Here is a 19,688-nt window from a genome sequence, read left to right on the forward strand (position 1 = left end):
TTGATTGACGAGCTGAAAAAAAATATAGTTATCAGTTAAAAAATCTTTATACATTTAAAAAATAATATTAACAAAGATGGATTAAAAAAGACAATGAATATTAATATTATCATAAAAAAAAACTTATGGTTGTAGGATTTAGCTAGGGAATTAAAGGTGCAAAACTAGGTTAGGGTCTATTGCGCCAACAACAATGCTTTACAAGTACTCAAGAGCCAAAATCAAATTTGTGTTTAATGAGTTTAATGACAGGTAATGATTTTAATTTGTGTTTATTACAACAAAAGTCAAATTTTATTAGGAGTTAATTTTTACATTATGGATGGTTTTAATTTCTAGTAAATATATTTTATGTGGTTATGAAAATTGTTGAGAAAAACAGCATTGATAAATAATTATTAACGATTTTTGTTTAACCATTGTTATTGGGAGGTTTTCAGAATCATTTGTTGAAGTTTTTCAAAATCGTTATTATTTACTAAGGTTTTCAAAATCATTGCTAATTATTAGGGTTTCGGAAACCTCCGCTACATATCATGTGGATGCACCGTTTTCACTCTACCTCCTTAATTATTGCTTTTAGTTTTATAGTATCAATTATATTCTGTAAATTTAGACACTCACACTACTCCATTACGAGAAAATGGCACCGGTTGCTTTTGTTTATACGCATCGGTTTTACAATCGAAGCATTCAGACGAGGTAATAAGACATTGGTTTTATGCCTCGGTTATGAACTGAGTCAGAAAAGAATGGATTATGCATCGGTTTTTAGGGAACCGAGACGGTAACTTGTTTTTCTTTTTCAATTTTAAGATACTGATTCACTGTGAAATGATCATGTTCCCAAAGCTGGTAAACAACCATCCTTTGGCTTAGGCATCATCTCTTCACTATCAGCCAACCAATAAGCCTGTTTCAGCAAGAACAACAACACACAAAGCATAGTAAGAACTCAAGGCTTCATTTTGGGGGTTCATAGCATAGTAAGAACTCAAAGCATGTTTCAGTAAGAACAACAACACACGTATAAACGAAGTCAAACATAATATCACACACACACACAAAGAAGCTTCGAGAAGATCCTAGGCCTTCGCCGCAGGCAATGATTCGGAGGCCGTCGGGGGACCACTGAAGGTGGTCGATGCGCCTGGAGATCGTTTCACGTGCCCCAGATCATGACGGTACCGGAGGCGTCGGCGGAGACGACACACTCGTCGTTGGGGGAGAAACGCGCGATGGTGGCCGGAGGCTCACGATGACCACAGATCTAACATTGGAGGCTCACGATGACCACAGATCTGGCCTCCATGCGCGCTACAAGTCCGACGGCAGGCGGAGGGATTGCAGTTCGGCAGGTGGTGGTGAGGATTCCGGCGAGGGTTCTAGCGGTGGGGATTTGGGCTTGACAGGGTAGGAAACTGGTTGGATGATGATGGGTTGGGAGGGTCTGGCGGGAGGGTTTGAGTTAGAATCGGAGGAAGAGCAGAGAGATCGGTGAGAGGTGAGAACTGGAGCAACGGTGTCAGTTGTCGGAGGAATAAGTGGCAGCAGCGAGAGAACTGGAGGCACCGTGGAGTCCTTGGAAGAAGTACCGACGAAGGGAGGCACAGACCATCTTGATGGCTAGACGGAGAGGCAAAGATGAGAGAGGCGTGCGAGAGAAAATCTCGTGCGAGAGAGAAAAAGAAAAGCCTTTTCAGATTTTAACCTAAGGGCATCCCATTATGCTTCGATTGGGCCTGTACCCGAAGCAGTAATGCATATTATGCCTCGGTTCTGAGTTGAACCGAGGTGATAGCGCTTTGTCAGAAGAAAAAAAACCCATTGGCAGTGGTGAAGTGACATGACTTTTATGCTTTGGTTGTCCTTTGACCCGAGACAATAACAAGCATAGGCACCGGTTCAAAAATAACGGAGGCATATAATCACTCAGTATTTACAAAACTATCACCATGCTTTTATACGCTTCGGTTTCAGTAAAACCGAGTTAAAATAGCTTTTTTTACTAGTGTCATGTTGAATCCACTTTATGTGTTCAATTCATAATAAGATAACATATAAGAACAATAATTTAAGCAATCTAAACTAAACACAATTTTAAACAAAACAACAACAAAATTATGGGTCACTATCCCATAAGAACACACACAACAACACCCCTTTTTTAATTTTGCACTCATGCAACCTTAAAACATGATTAACACAATCATCACGATCTAATAGCCTTTCCATGTTTATCTAAACTTTACCTACCAATTCTCCAGCGGCTTCCATCCAATTCTGCACATGCACCAACTATGCTAAAAACCTTGGCAACACCTTTCAAACTTGTCCAGTAACTATTGATTTATAAACAAGATTCACTTCCAAAAATCATATATGTTTATGAACTACATAAGATACTTTTGATCATAATTAAATACGGTTTCGGATGTGGGGTTTGAAATCACAATCAAAACACTCCTTCACACTTTTCTCCAGCCCTCTTAACATTGTTTTCAGTCTCAGTTATAAAGTTATCCTAAATCGTTAATACTTTGTCTCCAAGCCGTATTGGTGTATCTGTCAAAAATACTCTGATGCTCAAGTTAGTATTATGACCATTTGGTTAACACAGTAAAATCTTAAATTCGTAATAAATACAATCACCTACCTCCTTACCTCAAATTTGTATTTGTAGATTTCAAGATAGGCTTATAATTACTATAGGCTTAATCATGGCCCAATATATGATAAGCATACTTTACCTGTAAACTTGATTATTGGTGACACTTAAGGTGTTTAAATGTTTATGATAGTTCGACCATCCCTAGAGTCTGATTGAGTGATTGACTTATTCGAGCTCTAGTGCGCTACTATCGTAGACCATTCGGTCAATAACTGACTAAGCGATCATACAGTACAAATACACTACATCAAGTCCATATATGTGCGTCAGCGACACCAAGCCTTTACATGCATCAGTTACACCAAGCCTTTATATGCATCAGTTACACCAAGCTTATTGATCCGATATCAATTTCAGTCCAAGTATACGCGCATAAGCTTTAGTGAGCTAATTTCCATAATCTTAACCAATATTCAATCCATCATTTTAACCATTATTCAATCCTTACATAGCTCTATGAATGTAAGTTATTTGACTTCTACATTAACTTTACCAAATTCTACGTATGACTATGAGAGTTATTTCAATTCTTCATGTATTTAATTGAATTTTTCGAATTTTTTGTTAAGATATTTGAGTTCTCTAAAGGTTTTAGTTAATTATATGATACACAATTTCAGATAATTATGTATGTATGTTCAAGTCACTATAATTTCGTTTTTTAATTTTTCTTTTTCGTACAAATTTTCATACCACAAGTTAATTATATAAACTATGATGCAGATAAATAATTTGGAAATGAAATTGATACTAAATTAAAATCTAATAACAAGTTGAGACTTTTCCTATGGAGATCGTCCGAAAAAAAAAAATAAAGTGTTGAAGAAAGCTAGAAGCAAATAGAGGATAAAATAGATAGCAAACATAACCCTGGTAGATCTTACCGCGTTTAATCTCCATTTTCAAAATCAGTTCACCCTAGTAAGCATATACTTTCACCAGTCACAGGCTAAAACTCAAGAACCTTGAAACAAAAGGAAAGACAGGAAGAGAGGAGTGAGAGTGAAAGAAGAAGCAATGGCGACGCGTACGATCTCGCAGGAAGCTTTCGAAGAACTTGTGAAAGAGAACGTCGACGACCTCGGCATGGACCCCACCGAGGCCCTCCAAGACGCCATCCAGACCCTCACTCTTCAAGGCGTCGATCTCTCAGGTTCCTCTCTCTCTTCTCACCTTCTCACCTTCTTCTCCCTCTCTCAATCCCTCAACGACGTCGTTTCGCAGGCATCGTCACCTCCGTCCCCGGCGACACCAACCCCGTCATCGACTGCTTGGACCGCTTGAAGCACCTCCAATCCGAACCCGACGAGCACGAACTCGCCATAGCGTTCAACACGCTCCATGAATTGTGTTCGAATCCAAATCCAAATGCAAATTCTAATTCGGCAATTGCGACCAGAAACGGTGCCGTCGAGTTAACTTGTTCGCTCTGTTCCAAAATCCCCCGCGCCACTGGATCTCGCGAGCTCCTTCTCTCTGCTTTAAACGCATTGTCGTCGTTGCTTCACGGTTGACTACTCGTTTATCAACCGTTGCCATTTCGCCACTGTTTTGAATTTCTCCTTTTGAATGCTGATTCTCTCTGTCGTTTCAGATGTTCAGAGTACGGGCACGTTTCAGCGGTGTGACGGACCGACGATTGTGATTGGTTTTCTGGCTGATAATAAGCAGGATGTGGAGGTCTTGAGCAGTGGATTTCGCGTCGTGGCTTCTGCGGCGACCGGCGATGAGATCGTGAAGGAGACCTTTATGGAGTTGAAGGTTGATGAGCAGGTTTTGGAGATCTTGTCGTTGCATAAGAACAGGGGGATCCAGTGTTTGTATGACGCAGTTCGCGCGCTTTTAACTCCGGATGACAATCGAGTCGTGGCTTCGCAGGTGAGTTCGGCTGCTTGATGATATGTTAGATTATGTTTGGTTTACCGTTTGGTCACTTCCAAGTTACGTTTTGTCCCGAAAACTCAGTTTGGTTGTATGTTTGATTTTCCTTAAAAGTACCTTAGCATACTACATTTGGCCTGAAACCAGGTTTCAATTGAAAGTAAGATCGAGGTTGCCTTTGCAAACTCAGTTAGCAAAATGAAACCTTCTCAATCTAAGTTTCCATACTTTAATCCAAACATGCACTTAGTGTGCTTATTATACTTGAGAAAGATATTTGAGAGTGTGTGTTTCCCTCTCTTAAGATTCTCATTTATAATAACTTTGGATACATGGGACACAATGTATATGAGGGAAAAGAAGAAAATTCCAAAAGATACATCTAAGAACTAGGTCCAAGACAAAACATACAACACCTTACAATAAATCCTATTAAAGACTATTTATTCTAACAATTATTATGGATGTTAAAGAAATTTGGTAAAATTTATCCATGGACACTTGTGGTAGAGAAAGAAATGTAGACATGTTAAGTAATATGATGTGATGAGGAATATGATATGGTACGAGGATAGATATCGAGAAATGAAAGATGTCAATTTTGTGTTTGTACTTTAACAGGTGTCCATGCATAATTACAAGAATTTGATTTATCTTAAAAGTCATATATATTTAGCATTTGTTCTGCAGCATGTGTCCATATATCATTAGTCTTGTTTGGGTATCGGAAACAATTCTTCTTTTTCATGAATTCACAGGTAATTATGAAAGAAATTTAAATGTTTATTACACTGTCATCTAATCACATAGTTCATGTATAATAAGTTTGTTGACTTTTTTTTTTTAATAATTATCTTGAAAGTCATAGGTAACTCTAATTGATTACAACAAGAAAGCCTTACGAAACACAGATCACAACTGCCATTCAGCTCAGTTAGAGATCGAGGTTTCAGAGTTTGTTTGACAATCTTGAAATGTTTATATTGGCAGTGTGTGAAAACTAAACCCTTAAAAAAAGTTTCAGTTACTTTTAGTATAACTTATTCTATATTGGTTAGAGATAATTCCAGAGTCTCAGCACTCTCCTCACGATGGGTTTCTAAAAATTGCTCCTGCAGCATTTACATTGCTATTTTTGCCCATTTATTAACTATTCACTGACTTGTGGGTCAGTTAGGTTCGTTCTTTCATTCCTTACAGATTACTTTAATATTGATGATGGGAATATTGTTTTTGACCAAATAGTCCGTGGAGTGTCACAGGTGTTCATGTACACGGACACGTGAAAATAAAGAAGTAAAAGGGTGCAAATTAGGAACTTAATTTGGTGAATATGAATAGGGGATTTCTAGTTCATGTCTTTCGAAGTTGTAATCTGCTATCATTTCAGTTATGTGTACATCATTGCAAAAGTATTCGTTTTGATCTGTTTTCAGGTGTATGGTTATGCACGAAAATTTGCCAAGATAGGAATTGCAGAAGCTCTTGTGGATTGTCTGAGTGCAGGGCTTTGCTCACCTGACCTAGTTCCAGCGTGCACCACTTTGAAATTCATTGCTGTAAATGTAAGTGGAGTAATATCCAATCCTATGTTGAGTATGCAAAATTGTGTTTGTATTGGAAACTCATAGGAATGCAGCCATTAGATAAAGCATGTAGTTGTATGGTTTTAGGTGATTTTTGTGGTGACAAATTGTCAGTTATACTTTGTCTCAAAATAACTGTTGAAAGACCAAGAGTTTTTATGGACTGTCTCACCGTGAATGATTCCTAAGATTGAGTTGCTGCAATGGTTTCCTTTTATTGATTCAGATGAGGCCAGGTGGACATGTTAGTGGAAATTAAACTCTGGGATAATGGCGGTATATTTGCCTGTGTATCTTAATACAAGACTCGCAGTCTCATTGGTCAATTATTAGGTGGCTTTTGCTTCTTATCCCTGTGTATGGCTTTTGCATGTGTAATGGCACAATAAATAAAATGTACGCTTGCTGCCTTATTGAGTATGAACAGTAAAATCAACTCCCTGAGTGTATACTTGGGAGGAGGAGTAACTGATGCTGATGGAATGAGAAAGGAGGCAGAGCAAGGAAATCCGAAAAGTTAGTGGCAGAGAGAGAAGAGGAATAGAGTTGCATCACACCATCCACCTTCTCAACAATTTTCCTTTTTCTCTTTTATGGGCTCAATCCTTCAGACATTCTCTCCACTTGGAAATGTTTATTTGCTGTCTGGTTGCCTAGCTGTCCCGTTTCACTATTTTTTTTTTGAGTCATTATTCCCATGGAGTATTTCATTCCTTGGCTTCAATACAGCATGCTGTGTTAGCCATGCCACATCTTCAAACTGAAGACTTGCTGACACAAGAATTGTATTGTATTTATGCCTTGTATTTTATGTTGCAGGATGAAATATGTAAATCCATTGCTGAGAAAGGTGGTGTCGATGCAGTACTCAGATGTATCGATGACAGTGGTGAACAAGGTAACAAAGCTGTTGCCAAAGTTTGTTGCTCATTACTTTCAAAGGTATGGGTTGAAAATGTTTCTCTGGACTGCCCACCTAGTCATTTGTTTATTATTATTAATTTTTTGTAATTTCTCTCTGCAAAATATGGTTTCCAATGCTAGTGGTTCTTTGTAGGGTTTGCATTTTCTCTTTTTGTTGTTTTGATGGTTGTCCTACATTTTCTTCTTGAGCTGAAAATTTTCCCTGCATATTATACTGTTATAATTTCAATCACTTGGGATTTGAGTGTGGTTTGTTTGTGTCCTAGATAAATCCCTTGCATCTTTTTAAAATGAAAATAAAAATGTGAATGCACCCATGTTTTTGGGTGTATGTAGCTGATGAAATTCACTTGGCTTCCATAAAATCATGAGCTGGAGTTTGCAGTAATAATCTCATAAATTTTCAATCCAAACACAATTTATACTCGTAAGTTTTTATATATGATATGAATGTAGTTGAGTAATGTAGGTAAAACTGAAATGATCATAAACATATTCATTATTTGATTGCTTATAACTTTTAACGTTCAATTCCATTAAGTTAAACGTTGTCATTCCATTAAGTTAAATGACTCATTTCTTTGTTTAATTGATCAGTTAGCAGGAAGTGACATGAACAAGAGTGAAATTGTTGGGAAAGGAGGTATGGAGAAGTTGTTCACACTTTCATGCATGTTTTCCGATGACCCATCTGTTTTGCAAGAGGTGAGAATCTGCAATATCTGTTTGAGTAGCCAGTGTAAAATCAGTCAGACTAAAACATCCTGCTCGAAGTCTTGAATTGTTCTTTTTGGGCACATCAATTTCGTTATAGGAATTCCAATAGGCATTAGTCAATTGGACAGTGGCTATTGAAGTTTGTAAATGATGTAATCATGGTTTATAATGTTGTTACTGGGTTCAGACTCCTAATATACTTAATCATGCTATTGCTACCAACATTTACAAAGAGTTATATCAGACCATATCATGGACGTAATTTTCTCTTTAAAACTCATGGTTTACTTGTTTCCTTCCAATTTATGTATATATGTACATCTTGTACCTGTTTTTTATTTTGTTGCTTTTATTTGTGGCACAGATTATGTCTATTATTTCTGTGCTGTGTTTAAGATCACCTGAAAACGCAGCCCGTGCCGTTGAAGCTGGTGCTGGTGACCTAGCTGTTCAGGCCATGAAGAAATTTCCTGCAGCACACCAAATGCAGAGAAACTCCTGTCTTATGATCAGAAATCTAGTTGTGAGAAATCCAGAAAACAGGCAAGTTTATGATTCGTGATATTTATTATGCAAAATGTTTAATCATACATTGCTTTGCATTTTTTTTTCTCGTTTTGCAGTTTTGTAGTCTTTGTCTTCTAGCATTTACTATGAATGTAGTTTGAAAAACCTGAACAGGTAGTTCTGTTTAACTGGGAATTGACTTGGTAATTTTTCCGTTAATATTAACAACTAGACCATTTCCGAACTGGTTTAAAACGAGGTTGAACAGTGTTTTCAAAAACTTATTTTACTTTTGTAAAATTTAATCTGAAACATTTTTGAGACAAATAAAAACATATTTTAATAAGGATTACAAATATGCATAAATTATTCTATCAATATTATTTTAATAAAGTATATAATTTAGTCATTTATATTAATTTACAATTTTTAGATCTTGATTCCTTTAATTTTTTTTTTACAGTAATTTGTCATTTTTTTTTCATTTTAGATGTAACATTGTTATTGTTATTAGATATTGGTGTATTTCATTAAACTTAAGAATTATGATCTTTTACGTGTACATTATATATTAATAACCTATAAAACGATGTTTTTATTTTAGTTATAAAATTATGTTTTAAGTAATAGTTTATGCATTGTTTGATTAATATCAGTTTGACTACTTTGAACATCTTTTATAACCAAAGCAATAACCGATTTGGTTTTAAAAATATTGCATGAGGCAAATGCCAAATAAAAAGATTGCTAGAAACCGCAGAATGCGAATCATATTACCTCGTTATGGTAACCTTGTTGGAACTTTTGTATTGGACAGAACAACCTTGCTTTTGTATGGAATTGAGAAATACATAAGGAAAGCCAAGCAAACACATAGCAACTGTAAGGATGCTGCCACCGATGCGTTGAGGGATTTGGGCCTTGATAATTACAACTTGTAGTTGATAATTTTTTGACCTCTATTGTTTTACACCGTAATACCATCAATATTCTTTTGTTTTCCAAGCAAAATAGTGAGTGTATGACTGTATATTGTAATTGTCTCTAACCTCTCTACAAGAATATTCTCAATTTTTGGAATTCTATTCTATGTACAGACAGAGCTTGAACCTAATAGCTTCGTCGGAACTCCAATCCAATGGTTATAAGCCATAAATATTCCAGTGTTATCGAGGTTAGCACCATCTTGAATTTTTTCTTCATGTGCATCATTCACGCATCTACTCTTTGCTTCCCTTCTCCATCTTTTCAAATTATACTGGTTAGGTATTAGTTTAAAATCATTCACATCAAGAACTATATTTGATGACAGAATGCCAAAATTCTAAAACTTTCTGTAACTAAAAGAAACTGTCCCGATGGAAGGATTGAGTCAAACTTTATGCAACAATCATCCGCCTCCCGAATATGTTTGTCTAGAATTGATAATAAAATACCAAAAATTCAACTCTAATTTTTAGATAATGGATTTACATGTTTAACTTCTCAATTAAAATTTATAGAATCAAATAAATGTAAGTTTTAAAATAGAATACTTTTAAACACTAAAAATGATATTTACAACTTAAAAATCATAGCAAAACTTTAGTAAAAATTGTTCAAAGCAAAACTAAAGTAATTAATTAAATCTAATTTATATCACGCCTCATTAAAGCATTTATCTAATTGATATCTAGAACTACTTTGATTCGAGATCTATCTATATGTAATGTTCACAGGGTATTCTGCTATGTGAGAAACTTTTTCTTCGTGGGTTTTCTATCTAATTTACAAATTTTGCTTGTGTGAAATTTAGCAGTGTTCAGATTATGAATCATGGTAGGTTTTATTGAGTTTTTTCCTATCAACTTGTCGATAGAATTTTGATCAATGGAGTGTTGATATGGGGATCATCTTTGATTTCCAAGACGTGTTGGAAATTATAAAGATGTTCAAGAATCAATGTTATTGAAAATCAGCTATGGTGGCGCCATGATAAAAATTGGTGGTGGATTTATAGTTTGTTGCCACAATATGGTAGTGGTGATGCGGGTTTCTCATGGTAGGCATTTTGGGAGTCACGGAATGCTGGCGATGAATGAAGATGGCAAAAAATGTGGAGAGGCATTTGACATTATAATTTAACATAACTCTTTTTCCTTGTCCAATCTTGATGACATTGTTGCTTGCTGCTAACGTTGTTGTTTGCCGCTGGGCGTAGGGGTTTTAAGTTGGTCATTTAATTATCGCTTCGATCGATACTGATCGGTGAACATATTGGAGTTACATTTAAGCTAATTGTTTGGGAAACATGATCTAACCATGCAATGTCTAGGCCACCTATACTTCGAACTTACGTTTGAAAATGTTATTGTTGGAGGGAAAATGTAATGCCTCGAATTCTATACCATCTATAATACACATAGTTGGTATCCTACGAGCCATTAAATGCAGCTTGATCGGATGGCTAAGGATGAGTGACAAGAAGGGATGAATACCACCTCCCAATCGTCCCCAACTATGATTGGGTGTCCCACGATGTGTTTTAGTACGTAACTTGTTTTTATTAGGGGCAATGGTTGATTAGGTGGGTCGAGCAGAAGCACCTTATTGAAGCTGGTCAGAGTGCTAACATGATAAGCTTGTATCTATGCAAAGGGAACGAGTAGGTTTTTCATGTGAGGAAAAGTTGTCTTGTAGACCTCTTCTACATTTATGCTTGTCTTTTCAATGCTATGCTTGTTCGTCTCCCTTTTGATGAGTTTCAAATGGACTTGTTATTAGAACTGAACATCCCACTCAACTATTGATGATGGAATAAACAAACATTTTTAAATAAAATTTTACTTTCTAAGGAATCATGTAAAAAAAAATGGAGTTAAAATATTGTAATACCAATAAACAAATAACATATATTTTAACAAAGTTTCTTATAATTAACCAATTCAAACTTATTAGAGATATGATATAAATGGAGTGTATATATATATTAATTAAGTAGTTAGTGAGTCATTAATCCACTTATAAAAGGGAATATATACACGCACACATAAGTTTATTATGGACAAAAGTTATAATTTTTAAATATTAATTCCTTAGAATATAATTATACTAGAATTTAAATTATTGAGTACCAAATTAATTTTTTTCTAAAACTTTATGTAACACATATTTATATCTATATATATATATCTATATATATATATATATATATATATATATATATATATATATATATATATATATATCTTCTCAAATAAAAGTTATCCTGGCTGACTGCATCTAATAAGCCAAACTTTCCAGCTTGCAGAGGAATAAAAGATGTGCTTTACAACCTGTTTCAGAAACAATTATTAGGGTATGTACTTAAATTTTTTTAAAATATTTATAAGAATATTTTATGTATTTCAATTAAATTATGCACTAGTTGAAATTAGTTTAGGTAAATGAGAGATTTTTTACAGATTAATCTATCGTTTAATGTAAGTTTATATAATAATTTATTTTATTTTATATTATTGTTTATGAAGATTAAAAAGTAAGTAGTCTTGGTGCAAAATAATTTAGAGATTTAAGAAAAAAATCATATTAACAAAAAAAATAGTAATAGTTTCACGAGTTACTTCTTTATAACAAATATCCACCCATTTTTATTCAACCACAAGTTCAAATAACTTCCAATTAAAATAAAATTTGTAATTATTTTCAATCCAAATGATTATTTTAAAAATTTATATAACAAATAAAAAAAATAGTTTATACACATTTTCAAAGCAATATCGTACCATTACAAAAGACAAGGGCTCTTTTTGTCCTTTAGGAAAAAAAAAGTTGACCAATAATCTAATTAAGAACTAAAGTAAATTGAAGTGGTACTGAATGTTCCATCGCAAAGATTCTGAAAACACGTTAAACACAATCAAATTTCACATAGATTTTGAGACAAGTTAAGATAAGATATGTACAAGTTAGGTATAGAAATCAATATATATATATATATATATATATATATATATATATATATATATATATATATATATATATATATATATATATATATATATATATATATATATATATATATATATATTTGAAGTTGGGTTAAGTATTGGTTGGTGGTAGTTGGCTTTTTCTGCCAAACGCATCTAAAGATGTACACTTTTTGGTGCTATTTCCTTGTTCATACTCATAGTATTGCGTGTACAATATATTATGTTTCCTTTCTTATCATGTCATAACATTGAAAATATTAACATACTTTACCATAGGTAAAATTTAATTGCTCTATTAAAGTAAGATTTTTTTTAAAAAAATAAAACTTTAGTTTAATTTAACTTTATAAAATTGCTTTTGTAAAGTAATATAATGTAAATTTGTTTTTGTTAACATAATATCTCATGTCGAGATATCTACGAAACTAGATATTGATAAATATATAAAAATAAATTAATAGTAGATAGCAAAATAGATCAACAAATAATGATTATGACAGATTTAACTGACTTTAATATTAATTAAAGTAAGCTTTAAATCTGTCTTATCTATAACTACATTGAGATTCCCATCCAATTTTAAGATCAAATTTTATGAAAAATAATTATTAATGATTTAAGCGTTTTTTTCTTTTACAAATTAATCATTAATCATAATAATATGATGAAAATAAGAAACCTGCTTCGATAGATAAGTATGAATTGGCTGGTATGAGAATCTTTCAAGGAAATGACTTCTTCTAGGGTGGGACCTACCTTATTTTTTTAAACCTACACACATTTGTTTTATTTATTAGTCATGCGATTTGGTTATTTAATGTTAATGTAATAATTTTATTCTCAGCATATCAATTGTGTTATGATTGAGCATTTGATAGATTTTTTTAAGCCTTCTCAAAAGTATAAATTATGTTAGCAAGAATTGCATGCCATAAATTTATTGACATCTTTGAAAAACTTCATTTCTTCAATTGTTTGAGAAGAAAACAAAAACTTCCTATATATAGTATTTTCTTTAATAATAATAATAATAATAATAATAAATTTTTAAAATAATTTTTAACTCAAAATGTAAGTATATAATATTTTCTAAATAATCATCTTAAAGGGTTGTAGTTAATATTATAATTGATCATTATAGAATATTATATTGTATATAAGTTTGGAGGTATGAGCAAGTAGACTCCTTGGCTCTACAAGATTCTTCTCTATTATTTTATCTGAAAGAGACCGTTTTGTCATGCACCTTCAAGATAAACATGGAAAGTTGAAACCAAGTGCATTTATTTCTTAAGAAATCAGAAAAAGGGTAGTTTTGTTACACCAGATAAACTTTGATAAAAAGAATCCAATAATGTTATTTAGATGGAAAATAAATATGCATGAGTTATTCTTTATTAAAAAAAAATCATGTTATTAACAACTTGTGAGTAAAAAATAATATTTTATCTTAAGAATTATAGTAACTCTTGAAGTCCTAATTGATTTAAATGATCGTTTAATTTAAGTAATTTACCATTAAAAAAGAAAAATGTTTCTAATAACTATCATACCACAATGATCATCTAATGCTTTAAATATTGTTGTGAAAATTGATAATAAAAATAAATTTTAATAATTATTAAAATGTGTACGCAAAAACACACTTAATATCATATTTTTAATTATAAAAAGAATAAAGAACCCATACAAACAAAAAGAATTAAAATTGTTATCAATGATAAAAATTTGAGTGAGTAGATTCAAAGATTGGAATAAGTTGGTGTCTGGTCAGTGGAGTTTGGTTGAAAATTTGCTTCATAATTTTGAGTTGATATTGTAAGGGATGACTTTGGTGGCGGTTTCTTACAACCGTCTTCGTAACTTTTTTTCTATTTTGGTGGTATTCTAACCCTAAATTTGACCCACTATCTTGATGAATAAAAATAATAAATGTTAACAATTTATTTTAACACTTAAGATAATACAAAGAGTAATGCTTAATATATATTTTGTAACCTCTTAATATGTGTATGCTAGATATATATGCTTCATTTAGTTTTAGTATGACACAAACATCAATAAATTTCTTCCTTTTACTAAAACTTTTAACTTTTAATATGCCATTGAATTAAACCAATTAAATTCATTGGATGCCAATGTCTAAGGTCCACATTGATGATGCAAATTGAAGATAAAAAAAATGCACAAAGAGCATAAGAATATTATTCTCTCATGTGACTTCTATTTCTTATAATAACTTATTAGATTAAAATTGTACTCCAAATATAAATAGATAGATTTTCCCCCAATAAATTTCTCTTTCCCTAACCTGCACAAGAATTTTAATTAAATATATAATTAAATTAAGAGTGACAATACCTTAATATGCCTATGTCAACGTGACAAATATATTCATTTAACAAGTGAGGTGTCATTAAATTTTAAAATTATATACCGTCTGAAAATTCAACAAAAATGTATCTTACACTATGTCAAATAAATGTTAAAAACTAAAACAATGTCAAATTATTATTATTGTTAAATTAAACATAGAGAGCAATCCTCATTCTTGATTATGAAAGAGTATCTTAGAGGCAAAGACAATATAATTGGTTGATGGGCATATTTTGCTAACTCAATCAAACAAAAACTCATAACATTCCCTATAGACATAATAGGTCTTTTGAGAGAAAAATTACTTTAAAAAAAATACAATATCAATAGACATAAATCCAATCAATTGACACCATTTTCAAATGAAAATATTATAAATTTACTAACTTCTTCCAACTTTCTCACTTTTACATGAAAGACTTAAAATTACATTTAAATTCTCAACAAGACATAATAATATTACCATTCCATATTTTTCAATTCTGTTTCACAAAACTGCAAAAGATAGCAATTATTTCTTTTAAAATAAGTTGAATCAAACACTAAATATGAGTGGTTCACAACTATTCCATATGTAGACTTTAACAATATTTCTTTTCCTTTTATCAAAATCATATTTTAACAAGTTTTCTGACAGTCTTGTGAACTTTGTATACAAAATTGTATCAAGCTTCTTTTTTTCTTTATTTCTCACTCCCTAGCTATTATGACAAATTTACAACTTTCATAACCTACTTTGCCTCCAACACTGATAGAGCATCAATCAAGGTATTCCAAGTTAAAAGCTGAACAATCCTTCACCACTATTATTACAATACACAAGATAGAGAACAAAACTGGGAGTTACATCATAAACTTATTTTGACTCTGCTACAATCAGTACACGTTCTCAGACATGGATAATCTAAGCTAATTAAGTCATCCATGAAATCATGAAACTCCAAAATCCACCTATAACTGCAGAAATCCCTTCAAAGACGTGTCGGAGTTTTCTCCTTCAGCTCTATAATAATGATTTCGTGGAAAAAGAAGAAATGAATGATCATTGTGATATTGGAAAAATAAACTGCTCCTGCTTCTTAATGTGAAAAAGCTTATTCTTTCCTCAGAGTATCATATCAAAACTCATGGGATGGAAGTAAAACCGGTCCTTCAAATTTTCAAAAGCCTCTCTCCGAAGATCCATCCTCTTTTATGTAATCATGTGTTGTTCTTGAGTAGATGTGAAACTCCTCTAATTTTATCTGCAAAATTCACGGTGAGAAAACATCTAGACATCACCTTTTCCATGTTTTTGTTTTGAATGTGACATTCCAGAGTTATAAGTCCGATTTTACATCATCATCTATCATGTTGTCACCTTCTGTTGTGGATGTCGTGTCCCCAGATTGTGTAGCGAATTGGAGAGGCCCTTGAGGAGAACAATAACTTGTACCCTTCAATGATTCTTTGTGCATCCACAAGCCTCCAAGATCTGCACCAGAGATACTACAATTTGCGGCTGTAGCAGCTGGAACTCTCCTTGTATGAAGTCTGTATTTCTGCAATAACAATCTACTAAGCTTTAATCTCAAGTCAAACATTAGGAGGCACAGGGAGAAATGAACAACACGAACGCACTTGTAAATGACTCTTTACTTCGTCGTTGGTCAGGCCATCAACCCTCATGAGTTCCCTAATTTGCTTTGGTGTAGCTGCTACAATGAAATAACAAAAAGATTAGACAATTATGAACTAAGATTTCACATGATTATGACTTTCCAAACTTAAATCTGTTTGTAAAGAACTTTCACTGTGACCATATAACATACATATGCAATGCAATATGTACAGTTTCCTATGTATCTTGGCTGATCCAAACTGAAAAAGAAGTGACGATTTTCATATCCACACAATTCAAGCATCAAATACCTAATTCATCCATTTAATAACCCAACCACAGTTTCCATGATTCAAAATTCTAACTGCTATTCAAAGAAGAAAAATAGTTGTATTGTACTAGTTAGGTGCCTGGATAAGATTGAAGTTATGTTAGTTTTAATCTCCTACCTTGAGAGCCTCCAAGCTCCTCTAATGCCTTAACAAAGCGGTGATGCAACTCCGGCGACCAGCACCTCCTTTGTTTCCGGCCACTTTGCGGCAGCAGCATGGGCGAAGGAGCGGAGGAAACCACCCTGCAAGAGCTGATTCTGGAACCACGTCCCTCTCTTGTGTTTTTCACTGCAGTTGCAGGTGTCTTGAGAGAAAGTCCATCCACAACACATTCTTCCTCTGTTGCAAGGTAAGTGGACAAAGGCATAACAAATCCTCTCTCTACATTTCTATTACTATCATGTTGGAAATAGTCCTTTTCCATAGATTTTCTTTCTTCTCCTTTACTCTGCCATGGCCAAATAACAGAAAACAAACAAAATTAAATTCATCAACTTTACAGAACCCACACACATATAACAATCTCTGTAATACTACCTTCTTTTGTTTCTGCTCCAATCTACATGCCTTGCTCCTATTATAAGCTTCATCTTCTGTGTTCCAAAGCTGGAAAGAACTCACCCAATCATTCTTGTTTCTGCATTCCTCTTCCTTCTCATTATCCTCCTTCTCCTCATACTCTCTCTTCAGAGGAATGAACTCCTCCAAAACAGGCTCAGCCTTGAAAGCTCTGCATTTCGCTAGCTCCTCCTTCAAAGCTGAAATAGCTGCAACCATAAAAGCAAGAACAGTACTAATATTAGTCCATTGAAAGATGAAGAGAAAATAAACACAACCCATCTGCCAAAAACCATCAAAACATAATCTTTATCAACGTAAAAGAAAAGTTTCAGCGAGTTAGTAATGTTCCGAATACGCACAGCATCGTCACAGGTACAATAGTTCATTCAGAAAAACACTTAATGATTTCTCACTAACAGAGCCCGTCATCGAAAACAGAACTGAAAATCACGTTCGTGTGAGAGATGAGTGTTATCTTCACGAACTAGTCGAAACCAACATTGGTTAGACGTCCAAAAAGTGGTTTTTATTTCAAGAAAAAAACGAACCATCGTTTAAGAGGAACATGCAGAGAGGAAGCTCGCGTTTGAACGCTTGGATCTTGACCAATTCAAGTTCCAATCTGGTGAGAAATTCCTGGAGCAAGGACATCCTGTTGCAGGCATTTGGGATGGAGGAAAGATGGGAGAGAAAATCAGTGACGATATTGTTAACAAAAGAGGGTCTGAAATCTAAGCTTGGTTCTTCATGAGGAACGGGAATCATGATGATGAAGATGATGATGGTGGTGGTGTCACAGTGCAACTTCTTATGATAAAAAAAGGTTGTTCTTTCTGTTCTTTCTCTCTTGTTTTGTGAGTTGCAGTGGCTACGAGATTATTCTTCTGTTTTTGTCATTTGATTTTGCAGTCAAAAAAGTGAGAAAGGAATGAAAGAAGAAGAAAGAGAGAGAAGTGAAATAGTGAAGAGATGAAAGAAGAATTAAAAAACGGAGAATTTATAGTTGCAGAATTGGTGGGATTCGACTTTGGAATTGGAATATTTGAAGAGACTTTGATTGTGATTTGCAAATCAGATAAGTCTGAAAGACGAATTTCAAATCAAATAATAATAATACATCAGTAAAAAAAATTAAAATATGATTATATAATAAATAATAATGTTTTATTGTTATATAATTACTATTAAGATTATGATGTGACGATGAAATATCTTAGTGATTAGGAAAGTTAAAATTAATAACAATGGAATTTGCAGTAGTAAAATAAGAATAATATATATATACATAATTTTGTTTATTATTATTAGTGAATAATTCCTACTAATATTATATTTTTTTTTTAAATTTTAATTTTAAAAGTATTGTTCCTAGAAATATTGGATTCAATTTGACTTTTTTTTAAGTAAAAGCCGGAGTTTAAATATTGTTAAAGAAAATAATTAGCGCGGAAAAATATACTGAAAATAACGAACTAAGATATTAATTATTGAAAAAATCAACGGAAATTCAGTCTTATTAAATATATAATTGAAAAATAGAAGAGAAAACTTATACTTTTTGTGTAAGTTATATTAATTATCTTGGCGTTTTTTAAATTATGCAAGTATTTCTATTTTTCCCATATTATAAGCATTTAATAGAAGATATTGTGTAATTTAGTGAAATTATAATATTAATGTAACTTTTTTGTTTTATAAAAAAGTCGCCTCTGCGTAGCTGTGGCTCAAATGAAGTATTTCACTCTTAAATTTGATTAAATGATTAATAAAAAAATACTTAAGGGTCTTCATCATAATATTTTGTTATACATTTTTTAAATTTACATTAATCAATAATATATCTACTTTTGTTAACCTATTGATGTATAATATAAACCAATATCATAACCTGTTTAACAAAGGATCTGAGCGGATGTAACAAAACCTTTTAAACTAAAACCAAAGCGATAAAACAAGTTTTATGGTCTGAGTTCTTAATTACTTTATAAGCTTCATAGATTATACTTTTTTCTCTCACTCTTTTGTTTGTTGTTTTTCACGTAAAATCAAGAATTCTTAAACTAGAATCCGTTCTACAGGTAAATATTTAGAAAACATTGTTCAATATAATAAAAAAAATTAAGTATGATTAATCTATCTTTCTGTTAAATATATAATAAGTTATTGTATTTATAATACAAAAAAATGAGTTAAAGTCCAAAATAACAAATTAACTAAAGATAAAAGATAAAAATAACTACTTAAGATATTTAAAAATTTAATATATTTAACACTTTCCTTCCCACTTATACATATAAATCGTATCAAGTTTGTTACAAATATAATCAATTATTGATCACATAAAGACTTAGTGAAAATAACTGCTAACAGATTACTTGAATTTACGAGCATAGTCTTGATGTCTTCAAATACAATATTCTCTCAAATGAAATGACAATCAATCTCAATCGGTTGGTCCTTTCATGAAAGACAATATTCGAACTAATATGAAGAACAGCCTAATTGTCATATATAAGTGTCATTTGAGTGACATCTTCAATTGTGACTCTCTAAGCAATTGCT

General features: G+C 32.6%; 2 protein-coding genes across 7 annotated transcripts; one reads left to right on the plus strand and one right to left on the minus strand.

Moving 5' to 3' along the window:
• The first annotated feature begins 3,543 nt into the window (after positions 1-3,543).
• Positions 3,544-9,486, plus strand: LOC108334580 (uncharacterized). Its single transcript, XM_017570441.2, has 8 exons — positions 3,544-3,824; positions 3,896-4,180; positions 4,266-4,549; positions 5,989-6,117; positions 6,958-7,080; positions 7,660-7,767; positions 8,144-8,322; positions 9,104-9,486. The coding sequence occupies exons 1-8, from the start codon at positions 3,689-3,691 to the stop codon at positions 9,225-9,227; spliced, it is 1,368 nt and encodes a 455-aa protein (XP_017425930.1). The 5' UTR covers positions 3,544-3,688; the 3' UTR covers positions 9,228-9,486.
• Positions 9,487-15,411: 5,925 nt separating this feature from the next.
• LOC108334728 (myb family transcription factor EFM) lies at positions 15,412-18,137 on the minus strand. Of its 6 annotated transcripts, none has more exons than XM_052869813.1 (6): positions 17,675-18,137; positions 17,103-17,332; positions 16,683-17,013; positions 16,254-16,330; positions 15,971-16,174; positions 15,412-15,877 (listed from the first exon to the last, which is right to left on the minus strand). In XM_052869813.1, exons 1-6 carry the CDS (start codon positions 17,889-17,891, stop codon positions 15,794-15,796), a joined length of 1,143 nt encoding a protein of 380 aa, XP_052725773.1. In that variant the 5' UTR covers positions 17,892-18,137; the 3' UTR covers positions 15,412-15,793. The 6 variants fall into 6 exon arrangements, with proteins under 6 accessions (XP_052725773.1, XP_017426146.1, XP_052725774.1 ...); XM_017570657.2 differs by having other exon boundaries at positions 15,994-16,174; positions 17,675-18,136; XM_052869814.1 differs by having other exon boundaries at positions 16,254-16,327; positions 17,675-18,135.
• Between the last annotated feature and the right edge of the window lie 1,551 nt (positions 18,138-19,688).

This window comes from Vigna angularis, chromosome 10 (assembly GCF_016808095.1).
Source record: "Vigna angularis cultivar LongXiaoDou No.4 chromosome 10, ASM1680809v1, whole genome shotgun sequence".
NCBI classification, from domain to species: Eukaryota; Viridiplantae; Streptophyta; class Magnoliopsida; order Fabales; family Fabaceae; genus Vigna; species Vigna angularis.

Excerpts from the sequence above, each read along its gene's own strand:
- LOC108334728 (XM_052869813.1), bottom strand. The coding sequence starts at position 17,891 with ATGATTCCCGTTCCTCATGAAGAACCAAGCTTAGATTTCAGACCCTCT. Across the intron at positions 17,333-17,674 it reads CATGTTCCTCTTAAACGATG|CTATTTCAGCTTTGAAGGAG; the intron begins GTTCGTTTTTTT and ends TTATGGTTGCAG. Across the intron at positions 16,175-16,253 it reads AAGTAAAGAGTCATTTACAA|AAATACAGACTTCATACAAG; the intron begins GTGCGTTCGTGT and ends TTGTTATTGCAG.
- LOC108334580 (XM_017570441.2), top strand. The coding sequence starts at position 3,689 with ATGGCGACGCGTACGATCTCGCAGGAAGCTTTCGAAGAACTTGTGAAA. Across the intron at positions 4,181-4,265 it reads ATTGTCGTCGTTGCTTCACG|ATGTTCAGAGTACGGGCACG; the intron begins GTTGACTACTCG and ends CTGTCGTTTCAG. Across the intron at positions 7,768-8,143 it reads ACCCATCTGTTTTGCAAGAG|ATTATGTCTATTATTTCTGT; the intron begins GTGAGAATCTGC and ends TTTGTGGCACAG.